Source organism: Peromyscus leucopus, chromosome 15 (genome assembly GCF_004664715.2).
Source record: "Peromyscus leucopus breed LL Stock chromosome 15, UCI_PerLeu_2.1, whole genome shotgun sequence".
Lineage (NCBI taxonomy): Eukaryota > Metazoa > Chordata > Mammalia > Rodentia > Cricetidae > Peromyscus > Peromyscus leucopus.
In genome coordinates, this window is record NC_051076.1 from 17,631,334 (window position 1) to 17,649,866 (window position 18,533).

General features: G+C 41.7%; 1 protein-coding gene across 2 annotated transcripts in view; it reads right to left on the reverse strand.

The window, feature by feature from the left end:
* LOC114690622 (nuclear valosin-containing protein-like) overlaps positions 1 to 17,530 on the reverse strand; it is a 32,094-nt gene extending 14,564 nt beyond the window's left edge. Inside the window, exons 1-10 of one of the 2 annotated variants that reach the window (XM_037211175.1) lie at positions 16,754 to 17,530; positions 15,437 to 15,510; positions 10,045 to 10,097; positions 9,860 to 9,956; positions 7,372 to 7,429; positions 5,120 to 5,386; positions 3,774 to 3,906; positions 3,504 to 3,580; positions 2,417 to 2,551; positions 162 to 263 (exon numbers count right to left, since the gene is read on the reverse strand). In XM_037211175.1, the coding sequence (XP_037067070.1) occupies positions 162 to 263; positions 2,417 to 2,551; positions 3,504 to 3,580; positions 3,774 to 3,906; positions 5,120 to 5,386; positions 7,372 to 7,429; positions 9,860 to 9,956; positions 10,045 to 10,097; positions 15,437 to 15,510; positions 16,754 to 16,948 (1,191 nt within the window). In that variant the 5' untranslated portion in view covers positions 16,949 to 17,530. The remainder of the gene's footprint in view (positions 1 to 161; positions 264 to 2,416; positions 2,552 to 3,503; positions 3,581 to 3,773; positions 3,907 to 5,119; positions 5,387 to 7,371; positions 7,430 to 9,859; positions 9,957 to 10,044; positions 10,098 to 15,436; positions 15,511 to 16,753) is intronic. The other variant, XM_037211176.1, reaches the window with a different exon arrangement.
* Positions 17,531 to 18,533: the final 1,003 nt, after the last annotated feature.

Genomic DNA, 18,533 nt, shown 5'->3' on the forward strand with positions numbered 1-18,533 from the left:
TTACCAAGACTCTGTATCATTAAATCCACTTTACATTTTTTTACCACTAGATGTTTTTACAAAAGGTCAGTGAGTGAGATAAAAAATACTAGCATCAGAAAAGCCAACTCTAAGAGAGCATGCAGCCTGTGAAAAGAGGGCACAGGAAACAGTTGACTCACCACAGCTTGGTCAAATAAATCTCGGAGCTTTTGCTCAGACTCTCCAGAAACTCCTGACACAATCTCTGGTGCAGCCACTTTCAGAATTGGCAAATCAAGCTCCTGAGTACAAATATGAAAAGAATGACCAAAGATTAAACACAATTTAACTTTCCTACATTTTTCTTAGCCAATCTGCCCTGTCAAAATTAGGTTGCTTTTAAGTTTTAAAAATATATTTATTATTTATTGTGCACCCATGCAAGTATGTGTGTGCAGGCATATATGTGCCATTGTGCACACATGGAGGTCAGAGGACCACTTGTAAAAGCTGGTTCTCTCCTTCCACCATGTTGTTTCTGGTTTCAGCACAGGGCCATCAAGCATGGGGAATCTCCTTCCACCATGTTGCTTCTGGTTTCAGCACAGGGCCATCAAGCATGGGGAATCTCCTTCCACCATGTTGTTTCTGGTTTCAGCACAGGGCCATCAAGCATGGGGAAAGTACCTTTACCCTTTGAGCCATCTTTCTGGCCTCTACACTTATCTAAAGAATTTCATCTTTGTGTGTGGGCACAATGACCAACACTACTTAAAAGTTTAAAGAGATGGGCTCAGCAGTTATGACCACCCACATGGTGGTCTTAACTCCAGCTCTAGGGGATCCCACAGCCCTTCTGACTTCCATGGACACCAGACATGCACATAGTATATAGACATACATGCAGGCAAAACACTCACAAATATAATACAATAAATAAAACTAAAAAGACAAACAAAAAAGTCATCCAGGTGGAAGTGGTGTATGCCTTTAATGCCAGCACTCAGGAGGTGGAGGCAGGTAGGTCTCTGAGAGTTCGAGGCCAGTCTTGTCTACAGAGTGAGTTCCAGGATAGCCAGGCTATACAGAGAAACACTGTCTCGAAAAACTAAAAAGTTTATGGATTTAACCATCAATTGCAGCAGCCACTCAGCATTTGGGAAAGCAAAGGTTTGAGTTCAAGGCTGTCTGAACTAACAGTATGAGACTGTCTTTAAAAGAAATCTTGGGGTTTACCCAAACACATGAACGCAAACACTATGTTCCAAGGTCTGCTATACAGTGACCATGAAATAAGTTTATTTTTGGAAAGACAAATCAAGCTTCCTTTAAAAAGTGCGAGCTTGCTCTATGAATGATTAGAGTAATATGTCATTCCACTAGTTGAAGTTCCTTGGATTACTTTGCATTTTACCATGAAGTAAGTTTCTGAAAAATTTCATAGGACACAATCAGGATTGTTAGCTTTTTACTCTGCAAAATAAATGTCTTTTTGTAGGTACAGGGGTGAATGTAGTTCATACAAGGAAGAACTTTACAAAATTTAAAGCGTAGGCTAGTTTTAAACTTGCAATCCTGCCTTAGTCCTAAAAAACTGAAATTTCAGGTGCACATTACCATGCTTAAGTGATCTTTTGAAACTATTTTAGAAGGGCCTTTTAACAATAGAAATTTTAAATTATTTAACTCCAAGAAAAAAAATACTATTTTTCATATTTTCCTGCTTTTAAGAACAACTAGGATAAAGGAAAAGAGAAGTAAAATGTAAACTAAGTGTTTAGAAAGAGTTTTTGCACTTATGCTATTTTACTTCCCACCAAATTTCTGTCAGACAAAATAACCGTATTCATTAAAAACAACAAACCCAGCATAAACATCATCATGAAAAAGGTCAATAAAACAAATTTGGGCTGGGGAGGCTCAGTCTGTAAGTGCTTACAGCATGAGAACCTGAGTCTAGAACTATGCCACTGATGTAAAAGCCAGGCAGAGGGGCTCCACATCTGTAGACCCAGCACAGGCAGGGTGAAAAATGACGCCTGGAGTGTCCTTTGCCAGTCTAGGCAAATCAAGTGTGATCCAGGTTCAGTGAGAAACCTAGTCTCAAAACAACAATGGCTAGGCAGTGGTGGCTCACACCTTTAATCCCAGCACTCAGGAGGCAGATGTAGGCAGATCTCTTTGAGTTCAAAGCCAGCAGGGTGCACAGAGTAAGTTCCAGGACAGCCAGAGCTACACAGAGAAACCCTGTCTTGAAAAACAAAGCAAACAAACAAACAACAAAAAGACAATGAGGAAGATGATGTGGGAGGAAGAAAGAGAGGGAGAGAAGGAGGAAGAGAAATTTCTTACTATCAATTTGCTTCCTATAAGGATACCAGGTCTAACTGGAATTGACCACAGAGAAAAATAAACAGCAACAAAAAAATCAAAATCCAGCACTAATTAGCCTTACCCCAGCAATTGCATGAGCAAGTAATGTCTTCCCACAGCCTGGTGGCCCATGCAAGAGAACTCCACGAGGGGGCACTACACCAAGGTGGTGGTATACCTCTGGGTGACGCATGTGGATGAGCATCTTGCATACTTCCTGTCAAGGAATAAGCATAAAAGATGTCTTCCTTGGCCCAAGACAAAAAGAGTCAAAGTAGAATAAATGTCCTATTTTGGGGACACCAAAATATACTAGATAGAACACAGGCTTTAGGCTTCAACTTGAGTTTGAATCCCAGCTTTGGTATACTGTGTAAATAACTTCAATGCTGTCTCCATGCTTCTATTCCCTAAGCTGTAAAAATATCTATCTCATAAAACACCAAGAAAAGTAACTAACACAGTGACTGTCACAGAGGAGACATTAAGAACTGCAGCCATTCCCATCAGCACGGTCAGAACGGTGTTAACTTATGAAGCATGCACTTTACCTACACTAGAACTAAAACTGTGAAAAGAACGGAAGCTTCATTCTCTCTTCACCCTCAAGGATCAGGTCTGCCCATCTCACCTTCCCAGTTGTCTTTTCTGTACTCACTTCCCACTAAAAACCAAAGATGGAAGGCTGGAAAGATGGTCCAGGGCTAAGAGCACTGGCTGCTCTTCTAGAGAACCTGGCTGTGTTTCCTAGCACCTACATGGTGGCTCACAACTGTCTGTAACACCAGTCCCAGGGAATCTGACACTCCCTTCTAGCCTGAGGGCACCAGGCACGCAAGTGGTGCACAAACATACATGCAAGCTAGCAGAACACCTAGATACATAAAACCATCTTTTAATTTAAACTAAAAACAGGTAACTGGGTGGTGGTGGCGCACACCTTTAATCCCAGCACTCAGGAGACAGAGACAGGTGGATCTCTGTGAGTTCAAGGGCAGCCTGGGCTACAGAGCGAGTTCCAGGAAAGGCTCCAAAGCTACACAGAGAAACCCTGTCTCGGGGAAAAAAAAATAAAAAAATAAAAAATAAAAAAAAAAACCGGCTGAATTTGTGTAAATGTTTCACAATAGACCCATCTCATGCAATGCCATTTCTCAATTGCCACTAACTTTTAATGTTGCATCATTGCCTCCAACATCTTCAAACTTCACACTGGAAATCTGCAACTCTATACTCCTTGCTTTAGCTGGGAAAAACCAAAAAAGGTGAAAAGATTAGTGATTCCATACAAACATAACTAAAGCTCCATTAGATTAAAAAAAAAGTTCTCAAGTAGGTATTTCGACACAAAAGTGGTTCTCAAACAAAATAACTCAAAATAGTGAGCCCCTCTCTCAAAGCAAACACACCACCGCCATCTCCTGCTCTCCACAGCTCACCTTTCTTTTGCAGACTAGCTTCTATTTCTCCATCTACTTCTTGAAGATCCTCTGTCTTTCTTTTGTTTCCTTTGCTCTTTGGCCTACATTTCCTTTTCTTATCACTTTCCAGAAGAGAAGAATCTTTTAAAGTCTGGGGAGAAAACACAATTTAAATAAGCTGTACTTCAAATTACAGTGCTGTAGCATTGCTAACTATTGCCAACCTCTTTGCTCAAGGATGCTTGCTGCCTTCTTTCAGAAACAAACAAACAAACAAAAAGCACAGCTTAAATCTTAATATTTGATAACTTTCTTTCCAGGTTCTACCAGTTGACCAGTTAAATTCAATCTCTTCCAAAAGACTTAATGCAGATAAACATGAGGCTCTTACCAATTATAACAGTGCTCTCCATAGTCACAGCTTAAAGCAAAGATATTCAGGGAAAGGCCCATTAATAACACAAAAGGAAAACGTATACCCCCAACACTTTGGAAGTGAAAATGAAGGATCAGAAGTTAAGGGCATTCTTAGGTACACAGAAATTTCAAGGTTGGACTAGGCTACAAGAGACCCTATTTCAAAATCCAAAATCAAACAAATAGGGCTCAGTCAGTAAGTCCTTATCATAAAATCATGACTGATCCATTTATGAGTTCACAGCTGAACAGTTATTAGGAGGTGGAACCAAACTGGAGGAAAGGGTCACTGGAGAGTGGTGGATGTCACTGACACAAATTCTGGAACCGTGGTCCCTTCCCGTCACTGCTTCCTGGTTCAATGAGGTGAGTAGCTCTGCTCTCCCACGCTCTTTCACCATGCTGCTACACCTCACCTCAGGCCTAGAAGGAATGCTAATTCAGTCAGAGAGGTCCTTCTCCTCACAACTGTTTCTCAGCATTTCTCATTGCAATTAAAATCTGACAAAAATGGCAGTGACCCAGCAATGTGAAAAGATATCTACATGTGTAAAATAGAGTAACAAGACACAGATTCCACTTGGAAACCTATTCAACAGTTAGAGCAATAAAGATCCTGGACTAGGATAATATTGACAGAAGCAGTAAAAAGTGATGATGTTTTCTATATATTTCATAGTATTTGTGATTTTTTTAAAAAACAAAAATATAAGTATTTGCTTGATTAATAGAAATGGGTTAATTTAAGATATAAGAACTAGATAGCAAGAAGCCTGCCATGGCCATACAGTTTATAAGTAATATAAGCAGCTGTGTGTTTACTTAGGTCTGAGTGGCTGCAGGAGCCAGGTGGACACAGGAAAACTTCAGCTATACTACATTCAATGAAAAGACTGCAATATACTCCAACACATGGAACTAAATGATCACTGTAAAAATACCTGTACCTCAGAATCTGGCTTTTTATAGTTGCTTTGGTCATCTGATAGGTCTGAAGGAAGACTTTCTTTCTTTCCACCTGGGGTTTTGTCAATAAACCATCCTCCCTCAGATTCTTTGGCAGGGGTCTTCAATGGCATGGAGCCCGTTTTAGAAGTCAGTAATGGCACTGAAGTGGTGGCTTCTCTCTGTTGCAACTTCGGAGTGTTTGAAACAGAATCAGGGTTTCCTTTCCGATACAGAGATAGCAGGGAACTGTTCATGTGATTTGCTAACTGGCAAAAACATGATTTCAGACTAAGTTACTCATGAAGTTAAATCTTCAGTACCTAAACTAAAAGGCTTTGTGTATTTTACTTTAAACAACTTCTCTCACAACATTTACAGTCAGAATACACAGGTTATTAGTTAGTTAATTTCCAAACAAGCTTTTACTATCCAAAACTACTATAACCACTCTAAGGTAACAGAGAACCAGGCCAATTCATAATTGGTGAGTAAATAAAATCAAGAGGTATGAAAATGGACTGGTAAGCAATGAATGATCAACTCAACACTGGACCAAACATAATGGAGTACTGTAATCACTTTGTTAATAAATTCAAAGCTTTATTTACCAAGAAGATAAAAACTAAGAAGCAACTGGTAACTTGGTGCATTTTTACTATATCTTTTTATTTAGGCCTGTCCTCAGTAATGCTGCCTCCCTGGCAGAAAGTATGCCATTTATGTAGCCCTAGTTGGCCTGGACTCAGAGAACTGCCCATCTACGCCTCCCAAGTGCTGAGATTAAAGGTGACACAGACCTGGTGAGTTTCTTTTTTATTATTACTTCCCTTAATATTCCAATCTGTGTAGCAGGAATCTTAGAAGGTCTTATTAATAAAAACAAACCTGAAGCCAGGTATTAGGGTGAATGCTGGAAGATCAGAGAGACAGAACAAGCCACAGCTACCTCGCTTCACTAGTTCCTCAGCTGATCCTCTTTCCTCAGACTGGAAGCCTCTGAGTACTCATCCAGAATGGGTCTCAGCTGAACTGATGCTCAAAAGCCTAAAAGCTTAACCAGCCAAACTGCTTTTAGTTTCTAGACTTGAAGCTTTATATACCTTTCTGCTTTCTGTCATCACTCCCTGGGATTAAAGGCTCGCTTTCTGAGATTAAAGGCGTGAGTCACCATGTTTGGCTGTATCCTTGAACACACAGAGATCCAGATGGCTATCTGCCTCTGGAATGCTAGGATTAAAAGCGTGTGCTACCATTGCCTATCCTCTATGTTTAATATTGTGGCTGTTCTGTCTCTGACCCCAGATAAGTTTAATAGAGTGCACAATATTTTGGGGAACACAATACCATCACATTTCCCCTTTTTTTGGTCTAAAATTAAAAAAAAAAACTTATAACTAATACAAGAAAAACTATCCAGTAAGTATATACAATATATAGTCAAGAATTACATTAACGATGTCTAGTCCATTAACATTTGACAGATTCAGATAAAAACTCCATTAAATATATTAACAATGTCCAGTCCAGTAACATTTGATATACTCAGACAAAAAATTTTACTACTTATCCTATTTTAAACAAGTAGTTCCTTTTTAAAAGTAGATTCAAAAATTGACCTTTTTATCTTATCATATCCATATTCTATCTTTTTTCTTTTCATAATAGATTCAGTAGTCTACCTTTTGTCATTGTTATATCTTCCCCTTTTTACAGTAGATTCAGTGATCTACTCATTTTCTTATTATTTCTTTATCTTTTTTCCTCAGAGTAGAGTCTACTCAGTGATCTACCTCATATCTATAAACCTGCCTTAAGTTTTGACTATTGTTTTCCCTCTTTCTCCTTTATATAACTAATTATGTAAGTACAGGAAAGATGATTAAACTATTGATGGTATGTATAGGGAGCATTCAATTATGTATTGATAATGATGGACATGGTCCTTCATTCTATTTTTAACTTTTTTCTAAGAAAGGATCACAATGAGTAAGAAAAAAAAATTGGGGCTGGAGTGATGGCTCAGCAGTTGAGAACACTGGCTGCTCTTGCAGAGGACCCAGGTTCAGTTCCCAGGTCTCACGTAGTAGTTGCTCCTAACTCCAGTTCTAGGGTATCCAATGCCCTCTTCTCTCAGGCACACATACATACATACAGATAAAACAGTCAAATACATAAAACAAAAATAAATGAATCTTAAAAAAAGAGAGAAAGAAAAAGAAATCAAAGTGGGCTCACTCAATGTTTGGCTTACCTGTGGATCCGGGTAATCTTCCATGTTTGAATCATCATCAGAATAGCTTTCAGTGTACCTAAGGATGAGAGAGAGAGAGAGAGAGAGAGAGAGAGAGAGAGAGAGAGAGAGATAAAGTAAAGTTTTGGAGCCTTTTCTCTTACTGTGTCAAATAAGTCAATATATTAAGGCAAATCATGATGAGTTCAAGGGCTGACTGGGGGGCGGTGGTGGCACAAATCTTTAATCCCAGCACTTGGGAGGCAGGGGCAGGTGGGTCTCTGAGTTTGAGGCCAGCCTGGTCTCACAGTGAGTTCCAGGACAGCTAAGGTTACACAGAGAAACCCTGTCCTGAAAAACAAAAAATAAAACAAACAAACAAACAAAAACAACAGGGAAAAAAAAAAAAAAGAGTCCAAGTGAGAGCTTTAGAGATGGATGGCTCAGTGGTTAAGAACACTTGCTGTGCTTACAGAAGGCCAAGTTTGGTTCCTAACTCCAGCTCACAAGGGATATGATGCCCTCTTCTGGCCTCCACAGGCACCCACATACATATGGGATCCACTAACACAGGCACAGTCACTTACAAAACTAATTTAAAACAAAACCAAACCAACCTCAGGCCAGTGTACCACTCAACCACCATGGGAGAAGCTTCTTTGTACACTAGATGAGAATTAACATAGAGACCCACAATTGGATCATGTGCAGTGTGAGAGACTTTGGAGCACTCAGTTTTAAATGGAATGTCTTCACCAAACCCCTCCCTCAAGGCTTAGGGATCTATGCAGAAGAGGAGGCAGAAAGGTTGCAAGAGCCATAGGTGGTGGATGACTTCAAGTAAACAATCTTCCGGACACAACAGGACTGATGCACACGTGAACTCACACAACACTGTGGCAGCATGTGCAAGACCTGCACAGCTTCAAACTGGACAGAGTCCCACCACTGAAAAGGAAGGGGCACAAGACGTTAATTCTAACTGAAAGCTACTAGGAAAGGGAGAGTCACTGGACAGGTTAACCACTTTCCAAGGGAGCCTCATGTTGGGGAGGAGTTAGTTGGCTAACACAACACGAACTCCAGGGTTTCTTTGTGGCTTTTTTGTTTTAGCATTTTTTTTCTTACTAGTTTTTGTTTGTTTTGGTTTTCAATTTTTGCTTGAGAGGGAGAGAGAAAAGGAACACGAAGTTGAGTGGGTAGGAAGGTGGGGAGAATCGAGGAGAAACTGGGAGGGGAACACGATCAAAATACATTATATTAGCCCGCCGGTGGTGGCGCACGCCTTTAATCCCAGCACTCAGGAGGCAGAGCCAGGCGGATCTCTGTGAGTTCGAGGCCAGCCTGGGCTACCAAGTGAGCTCCAGGAAAGGCGCAAAGCTACACAGAGAAACCCTGTCTCGAAAAAACCAAAAAAAAAAAAAAAAAAAATACATTATATTAAAATTTTTAAATTAAAGAACAAAACAAGTAAACAATACAAATAAATCTTAGGAAAAAGAGTATTGTGATCAAAGAAACTGGGATCTAAAAATCCATTTTAAACAGCCAGGTGGAGTTGTGCGTGCCTTTATTCCCCAAACTCGAGAAGCAGAGAGAAGGCTGGTCTCTGTGAGGTGAGGCTAGCCTGATCTACCTAGAGAGTTGGAGGATAGCCAGGAGTACACAGAGAGACCCTGTCTCTAAACTAAACTAAAAGTAAAAATCCATTTAACCAGCTAAAAATCTGTGCTTAATGTCCCTGAATATCAGCTTCCTTATCTATCAAATAATAAGGAATGTCTCATTGTTTTGTTTTAATGTGTACAGGTGTTTTGCCTACATGCATATACATGTGCCACGTGTGTACCCCTGGAACTGCAGTTACAGACAGCTATGAGCAACCATGTGAGTGCTGGGAATCACACCTGGTTCCTCTGGCAGAACTGAGCCATCAATCCAATCTTTCCTTTGTTTTTTCTTCCAGAGCTGAGGACCGAACCCAGGGCCTTGAGCTTGCTAGGCAAGTGTTCTACCACTGAGCTAAATCTCCAACCCAAATGTTGTCATTTTTAACATGAGTGCTCCAGCCATAACATATTTAAACATTAAAATTTACTGCCATCTTTTAATATACCTGGCGTTATATTAAAGCAAAGAATAACGATGATGAGACAACTCTGTTGGTAATACAAAACAGTAAACAATTTCCATGCCACACGATACAAAGATCACAGCAAATCTCTGTAACCAGATGTGAAGAAAACACTCCCAAGGGATCTAAGAAGGCCCAAGACTGACATCTTCACTGACGTTTTAAGGTTGAGTGGGATTTGTGAAAAAGAAATGAATACTCAAGTTACTGAAAAGCAGTCAAAGCATCTTTAGGAGTAGAGATCAATACGGCTGGAGGGAAAGAGGGTGTAAGGTAGAAAGATGCTCAGGCGTGGCTGCACCATTGCCCGAAAGGAGCACTGGAGGGTCTCTAAGTGTGCCTGTGGGACTTGGGGACGTGCTTTGTAATACTCACTCATCGTCTTCGTCTCTTCTTGCTCTTTTTGACAAATGTTCATCTTCTAATTCCTTAAGATTCTTCAGTTCTTTCTCACTACTAATTACGTTAAATACTGAAACAAGTAAACGATAAAATGTCATGAGCTAAAACTAGTATTTCCATAAATGTTGATAATTCTGCTCCAATAGTGAAAGACTCACCTTTTTCTACCTGAATCCTAAAAGCATTTCTTTTTCTTCGGCCATAATCTACACTGGTAAAAAAAAAAAAAATTTAGCACACAGTTTTCACAAATATTTTCTACTAAACTTGCAAACTTGTTTGTTTTGGTTTTCATTTTTTTGCTTGAGAAGGGGAGAGAAAACTGGTAAACTGTAATGTGCCACTCTGGGAACAAAATGGGGCCCCTTGTCTCAAACTCAAGACAGGGTTGTAACCCTGGCTACCCTGGAATTTGCTAAGAGATCCACCTGCTTCCTGAGTACTGGGATTAAATGCTTCTCTGCCAGATCAGTTACAATGACTTTTTTGTTTTGTTTTTGGTGTTTGAGACAATGTTGCTAAGTAGTCCAATCTAGACTCAAACTCAGAATTCCAACGAAGTACTGGGATTATAGGTGCAGGCCACTATGTCCAGCTGATCCTGACGTGACTTTAGAAGGAAATGGGTCAGCTAATTTTTAAAATATCCCTTATCTAACATTTCCTCATTATTAATCAAACATTTATAAGGCTGTATGCTAAAGAGAGCGCACAAAAGTTTGATGAACAGTGTCTGTGATTTCCAGTTACATTCTTTTGTTTTTTGGGAGATAAGGTCTCATTATGCAGTCCTGGCTCTGTCCTAGAACTCACAGAGATCCACCTGCTTCGGTCTGAGAGCTGCGACACCATGCCTTCAACCAATATAAATTATTCATACTGGATATGTTGGTGAATGCTGTAATCCCAGAACTCAGAAGGCAGAGGCAAATGGAGTTTGGTGAGTTTAAGGGCAGCCTGGTCTACATAGTAAGTTACAGGCCAGTCACAGCTACATAGTGAGACTCTGTCTCCAAGAAAAACAACAACAACAAAATAAATAAATAAATAAATATAAAAGGTTCCTTGAGGTGGTTAGATGGCAGATAAAGATGGATGTTAACAAACCTGACATTTGATCCCAAGACCCACATGGTGAAAGGAGAGAACCAACTAATTCCTGCAAAGCTGCCTCAACTACACAGGTGTGCAGAGCACACGTGTGTGCGCGCTCTCTCTCTCTCTCTCTCTCTCTCTCTCTCTCTCTCTCACACACACACACACACACACACACAAATTAAACATAATTTAACATTTTTCCAATAAGGTGCATGGGCTAGGCAGATGGCTCAGTGGATAAAGTGCTTGTGTCCAAGACTCACATAAAGGTAGGCACAGGGAGACAAAGTAGAGACAGAATTTCCAGAAACCGGCAGGCCAGCTAGCCTGGAGTATAAAAATAAGAGACCTTGGGGCTGGACAGATGGCTCAGCAGTTAAGAGCATTCATTGTCAGCTCTTCCAGAGGACCGAACTTCAATTTCCAGCACCCACATGGCAGCTAACAACTGTAACTCTAGTTCCAGGGGATCTGATATCACACACCTGGTGCCCGACATCACATATGTGGTACACAGTCACATATTCAAGTACACACAAGTATACACATGTACACATAAGATAAATATACATAAAAGACAAAAACAAGGCCAGATGTGGTGGCACAGGCCTTTAATCCCAGCACTAAGGAGGCAGAGGCAGGCAGCTCGCTGAGTTCGAGGCCAGCCTGGTCTACGGAATGAGTTCCAGGATAGCCAGGGAGGAGGACATGGGATGAGACAGGACAAGATTTGGGGGTGGGTGGGTGGTGGTGCCGGTGACATAAAACAAATGAACAAAAAACAAGAGCCCTTGCCTCAAACCAGGCAGAAGGCAAGGAATGACTCCTGGACTGCCAAGATGTGTGTGCACATGAGAACATGTTCACACACACAGGAAAAACAAAACAACAAAAACCAGGTACTCAGTTCATTTAAATGGAGACTATGAAGTGTGAGACTTTTATTAAGCAAGCCTATTAAAATGGAAAAAAACAGAACACAACATTCAAGACAACAATAAAGAGTAATCTACAACTAGCAAGAACCACCTATGTGAGGGTCAACATTCAATCACTAAAGCTTACCTCTCTCTAAAGGGTAAGTTTATACAGCCAAGGCTGGCCTCAACTTGCTATGAACTTGAACTTCTGCCTTCACATCCTGAGTTCTGGGACTACAGGCATTCACCATCAGCCTCGTTTTTAAAGCTGTGGTTTTGTGGACAGGACCCAGGGCTTTGTTCATCCTGGACAATCACTCCCCCAACTGAACTACATGACCAGCCCAAGATTAACTCTTTTCGAAATGGTGCTCAGTTAAGACTCAGTCAAGACAGCTACACATCATTAAAAAAGATAAAGCCAGGCCTGACAGAACACACTTCCAATCCCTACACTCTGGAGGTCGAGGCAGGAGGACTATGAGCTTGAAGACAGCCTGTACTACATCAAAACAAGACCTTGTCTTATAAAGAAAAGATAAATTAGAAAATGACTAACTAAAAAAACACAGGCACAACTATAACAAAGTGAGAAGGCTTAGCAGGCAGAGCTCTCTGCCATATAAGCCTAACCACCTGGATATGATCTCTGGAACCCAAGAAAGGTAGAAGGAGACAACTTCACAAAGTTGTCCTCTGACCTCCACATGCATGATATGGCATGGCATCTGTCACGTGCACATGTGCATGTATACACACAGAGAGAACACAGTGATAGATTTTTCTGTGCAGCTCTGGCTGTCCTGGAACTCACTCTGTAGACCAGGCTGGCCTCGAACTCAGAGATCCACCTGCCTCTGCCTCCTGAGTGCTGGGATTAAAGTGTGTGCCTCCACTGCCCAGTCCCACTGGTAATGTTTTAATTAAAAGAAAAAAAGCAAAGGTGTTTTTGCTGGAAAGCCCAGGACTCCATCCTTGGACCCACAATTATTAACTAAGAATAGGATAAAAGCTGGCATCTCTGCCCGCCCTTTCAATTCACCAGGCTCCTATATCAGGACAATAATCACTTCAGGAGTGTCTAATCTTTTCATCCCCCTACAAGGCTGAAAACACAAAATGTTGCCCTAAATCTGTAATCATCTGTGATTCCAGGCATGGCAAAACCTGGTAGTACAAATCATACCCCAAATAAGAATAATTACTTCCCACCGGGCAGTGATGGCACACTCCTTTAATCCTAGCACTCAGGAGGCAGAGCCAGGTGATCTCTGTGAATTCGAGGCCAGCCTGGTCTACAGAACGAGTTCCAGGACAGGCACCAAAACTACACAGAGAGACCCTGTCTTGAAAAAAAAAAAAGAATTATTTGTGATGGTCTGGACTACACCCTGAAGAGTAATTATTCTATAGGAACCAGATCCTTTCCTCAAAGGATGACAGGGCTAATTTCAGACCCTCGTGGAGCAAGAACTGGGATAATGATCCACTAGTGACACCTTGATCAGAATTGTTTAATTACTCATATCTCCTGCTCTACTGTCTTGATTCTCCCTGTTTAAACTTGAAGCTCCATTCAGTATCCTGAAGACAAACAGGTCACTGGAACCTTTTATCAATTCCTCTTCCCAGTGTACTAATTAAGTTTCCTTTCTCTACTTTTCTCATTCCTCATCTTTATCTGATGGACCAGCCTGGCCAGGCTTTTACCCTAAAACTCTAATTACACAACTATCAAAGTAATATTTAAAACAATGACAAATCTAACCTAATTTTTTAAAGACCTAAGAATATATAGAGCATAAAAAATATAGCATTTGGGGGCTAAGAAATGGCTCCACAGTTAAGGGCACATGCTGTTCTTGCAGAGGAACTAAATTTGGTCTCTAGCACCCTCATGGCAGCTCACTGCTGCCTGTAATTTCCTTCTCAGGGTATCTGATGCTCTCTCTGCACCCACAAATATATATATATACCCTGTGCATATACATACATACAGGCAAACACTCATATACATAAAAAGTAAACAAATCTTAAAAGAGTGGGGCTGGAGATATGGCTCTTGCAGAGGACCCAAGTTCTGTTCCTAGCAGCCACTTGGTGCCAGTCTTAGTTACATAGCAAATTTGAGGCCATTCTGGGCTATATGAAAGCCTATCAACAAAACAAAGCAAGGCCAGCACATAGGCTTCCTCAACAAACCTTCCCACCAGAATTAATCTTGTCCACTATTAACAGCATTTTACTTTTAAAGTAGCAATAATTCAGCTGTTAAGAATAATGTGCCTGTAAGACACCTTATTAAAAACATGAAGCTTATACTGGAAAGCAGTTGAGGGTTAGGGATGTAGGGCAGCTAGGAGAATGCTTGCCTAGTGAGTTCAATGTCAAGTAACAAATAAAATCAGATATGGTAGCACATACCTGTAGTCCCTGACCTGAGCTGCAGGCAAGACCATTCAAAGTCACCCAGGGCTACAAGTCTGGAGGCCAACTTGGGCTGTATGAGACATGCTCTTAACAACAACATGAAAGCCAGAGGCAGAGACAGGCAGATCACTATAAGGTGGAGACTAGTCTGGTCTACAAAGTGAGTCCCAGGGCAGCCAGGGCTGTACATTAAGACTCTGTCTCAAAAAACAAAACAAAACAGAACAGAAAAGAAAGTACCACCAAAATAAAATAAGGGCATTAACAGCTATAAAAAAGGCAGGTGGTCAGGTCAGGTTAAATAAGCATGTTCTCTAAAGACATCCCTTCAATGACTGTGGATAGCACAGATCTGAAGAGTGGTTTTCAATGATGGTAGTAGTGGCGGGTACAATGAACATGTGAGGGGCATTTTAGATGGTCACAAAGACTGAAGAGCATTAAGAGATTCAGTGAGTGAGGACACAACAATTCCATCTAAAAAAATCTACTACTCCTTCAAGACTCTCAGTTGTTCAGCCAGCCATTCATGATTGTGAAAAATCCTGAGTTTAGTTACCTAACCTGGGACCCATCTGCTGTATACGTAAACCCATGTTGAATAGTTTTAAAGGAACTGAACTTTTAGGAATGCAATTAGCTTGCAAATTGAGAGTTTCCACCGTTGTTTTTTTATTTAACCTGAATCTTCCTCAGCTTTTCAGGTGGTGGGATTATGGACATGGCCACCAGGCCTGACTCACATTCCTTGACAGAGCCTGAAAGCTGAGGAAGAACATGCTTGATGGTTTTAATTTTCTGATGAAACAAATATGGAAGAAATAAAGCAATATCTCTATCTCCTGGCCAATCGAAGAGATAACAAAAGAAAAAAGGAGCCATTTCCTCTGGTGAAAGGAATTAATAACACTGAATATAGTAGATGATTATAGATGTTTGTATGACTGATTTTGGATTCAAGTTTATGAGTTGGTAAGATAATACCAGCAGCCATTGATATCAAGAGAAAAATTAAGCAAGATGGAATATTTAAAATGGAAAGGGGGAGGGAGACAAAAAAAAAAAAAAAAAAAAGCAAGGATTTCGAGGTATACTTCTTTACCTGTACATTCTTTGCAAGTCAGATGCTAAGATTCCAGTGTCTACATATTTGCCACATCTATTACTGGCGAGGTACTAAAAGAGAAAACATGACATATATTAACTTAAGAGATTTCAATCAGTAAATTAAGAGTTTGAGTTATTTCAACACATACCTTTATGTAAATACTTCAGGAATAAAGTATACCACAAAATACAAAAGCATATCACAAACACAATTTTTTAAAAAATTGCCACAATCTGTAATTGGATTTTCTTTTTCTTTCTCTCTCTCTCTCTCTCTCTCTCTCTCTCTCTTTCTTTCTTTTTTCCCCAAGACTAGGTTTCTCTGTGCAGCTCTGCCTGTCCTGGAACTCAATCTGTCGACCAAGCTGGCCTCAAACTCAGAACTCAGAGATCTACCTGCCTCTGCCTCCTGCCTGCTGAGATTAAAGGCGTGTGCCACCACCTATCAGCTTGGAAGATTTAATTAACATCCTTAGCCACTACAATATCATTAAGGCAGTGAGGGCTCACTATACACTCTATGTTCAGAAACACTCACGAATACAGCAGCAAATGTTTAACACCTGTCACTCACAAAACTATCCGCTGAAGGCTGGGGCTGGAGACAGTTACCAGTGAGCAGAGGAAACAACAAGAAGTTGGATATAAAGAATTCAAGATAGTCTAGCGGTGGCGGTGCAGAGGCAGGCAGATCTCTGAGTTCGAGGCCAGCCTGGACGACAGAGCAAGTTCTAGGACAGCCAGGGCTACACAGAGAAACCGTGTTTCGAGAAAGGAAAAGAAAAAAGAAAAAAGAAATACAAATGCCTTTCGGGGAGTGGTGACAAAGCCTTGAACCTAGTATTGGAGAAGCAGAGGCAGGAGGACGTCTGGGAGTTCAAGGTTAGCCTGGTCTATCTACATAGCGAATTCCAGGCCAGGCAGGGCTACAGAGGACGACGCTGTCTCAATAAAACCAAACAAAAACAAAACCTCTCGCTCCCTTTAACTCGTGCCGCTGACTGCATCACCGAAGGCGTCCGCCACACAGGGCTCCCTAGTTGTGGCAATGAGAAAACATCGGCAGAGCACCCGGGCTCCCTCTTTTTACTGTCCCCCTAAGGTAACCGGAAGCTCTGGGGTTAACGTTTGAATTCTGGGCACCGAGGGCACTGGGAGGAAACCCGTGTCCTGATTTAAGAAGAGGTCAGAATCCTGCCCTCGATGGGGAGGGCCGGCCGGCGTCGGCCTCCACTGCGGCAACACCCACAAGACCACGCCGGAACCCAGACGCGCGGAAATGGAGACGCAGGGTCCCGAGATACACACGCACCTGAACGACCCGCTGCTTCAGCCTCCGTCCACGAACACCGCCGGCCTGGGCTTCATGCTGCCGTGGGCCAGCCGTGGGCACCCCACGATACCGGGAAAGCCTGCGGCAGCCGCCTTCCCCGCCGGACCGGAAACACAGAGCACGCGAAGTCCGGCGGCACCGGAAGTGCCGCCCCCCTCGCTGGCTCCTCGGCATGAAAGTTCTGGGAGTTAGGAGGACTGCACTGCCAGGAAGAGGGAGAACCCTGGAAGCGCGCGCGAGTTCCCAGTCCGGTTCTTTTTCAGGATTGTCCGACAGGGCCTAAGCGACTAGGCCCGTTTTGAAGACATTCAACTTTATTGGTTCCCAAATGAGCAGACGGACAAGGACTCCAACCTTTGCGGCTGCGCAGACTCTCCTGAGCAAGCAGTAAACTTGGTGTTCAGCCAGGCGTAGCGGCACATGCTTGTCACTTCAATATTCGGGAAGCTGGGGCAAGGAAGATGGGTGGGAGTCCAAAGGCAGCAGGACCAAGTGGCAAGATGATGTCTCAAAACAAAGTTTGGGTTTGTCACCTTCCAGGCTGGGAACCGCCACACGTTCGTCTGTGTGTATATGTGTGTGTCGCTTTGAGATGGGGTCTCACTGTAAAACCGGGTCAGTGTGGAACTCAGTCTGCAGCCTGAGGAGTTTTCCCCTTAGAGACGTCTTTCCAAGATTCGTGACTTTGTTGCAGAAAAGAATTTCAGGAAGAACCAATATGAAGCAGAACTGGAGTTTGTTAAAAGGTACTTTAATCAGTCTTAAGCACAGTGGTTAATAGAGCGATACTCAGGGGAAGAACTAGATAAAACCCGTGCGAGTATGGGTTTCTTGGCCTTTTCAAGGGAGACTTGTGCAGAGAGAGGAGTTTTTGCAGTGGGTATGTGTAGGAGCCTCCGGGTTGTTATTGGTGTTTGTTTGTAAGGTACATTGTTCAAGGAGTAATTTACAATAAGGTTTAACTGGTTCTTGAGAGAGTTGGATTTATGAGGGAGAAGTGCTGAGAATACAGAATGGGATGTCAGTTTCTTTTCTGTTGTAAAATACACGACAACTTATAGAAGGGTTGATTTGGGGCTCACGGCTCCAGGGGCATTACTGTCCAGGAGGGCGGAGCAGAGGACAGCAGGCAGGCAGCGGTGGGACAGCAGCTGACAGCACACATCTCTAGCCGTAAGCAGAAAGCCTCGAACTAACTCAAATTGGTAGAAGTCTTTTGAAACCTCAAAGCCTACCCCCAGCAAGGCCACACCTAGTCCTCCCAAACAACCACTAACTAGAGACAAGTATTCAACTGCCCAAGACTGTGAGGAACATCTATTCAAACCACCGCAGTACCGTACCCAGCAGACTTTATGTTTCATTCCTGGGTACCAAACCCAGAAACCTCACACAAAATAGGCAATCACTCCACCAACTGAGAGCCACATCAAGTGAACTATATCCCTAGCTCTGAATTTCATTCTTCTTAACCAGAATAATATTCCAGTGTGTGTGTGTGTATATATATATAATATACATATATGCACACACACATACATTGCATTGCATATATACATACATATACATTGTGTGTGTATATATATACATATATATACAATGAAATATTCTGGTATTAAAAAGAATGAAATTTGAACCTATATATGTATAAAATATTTTAATATTTAACTTAATATTTTAATCCATTCATGTCTTGGCGGGTGTCCAGGTTGGCTCCGTAACTTGACTGTAGGGAATCGTGTTTAATGAAATATGGGTA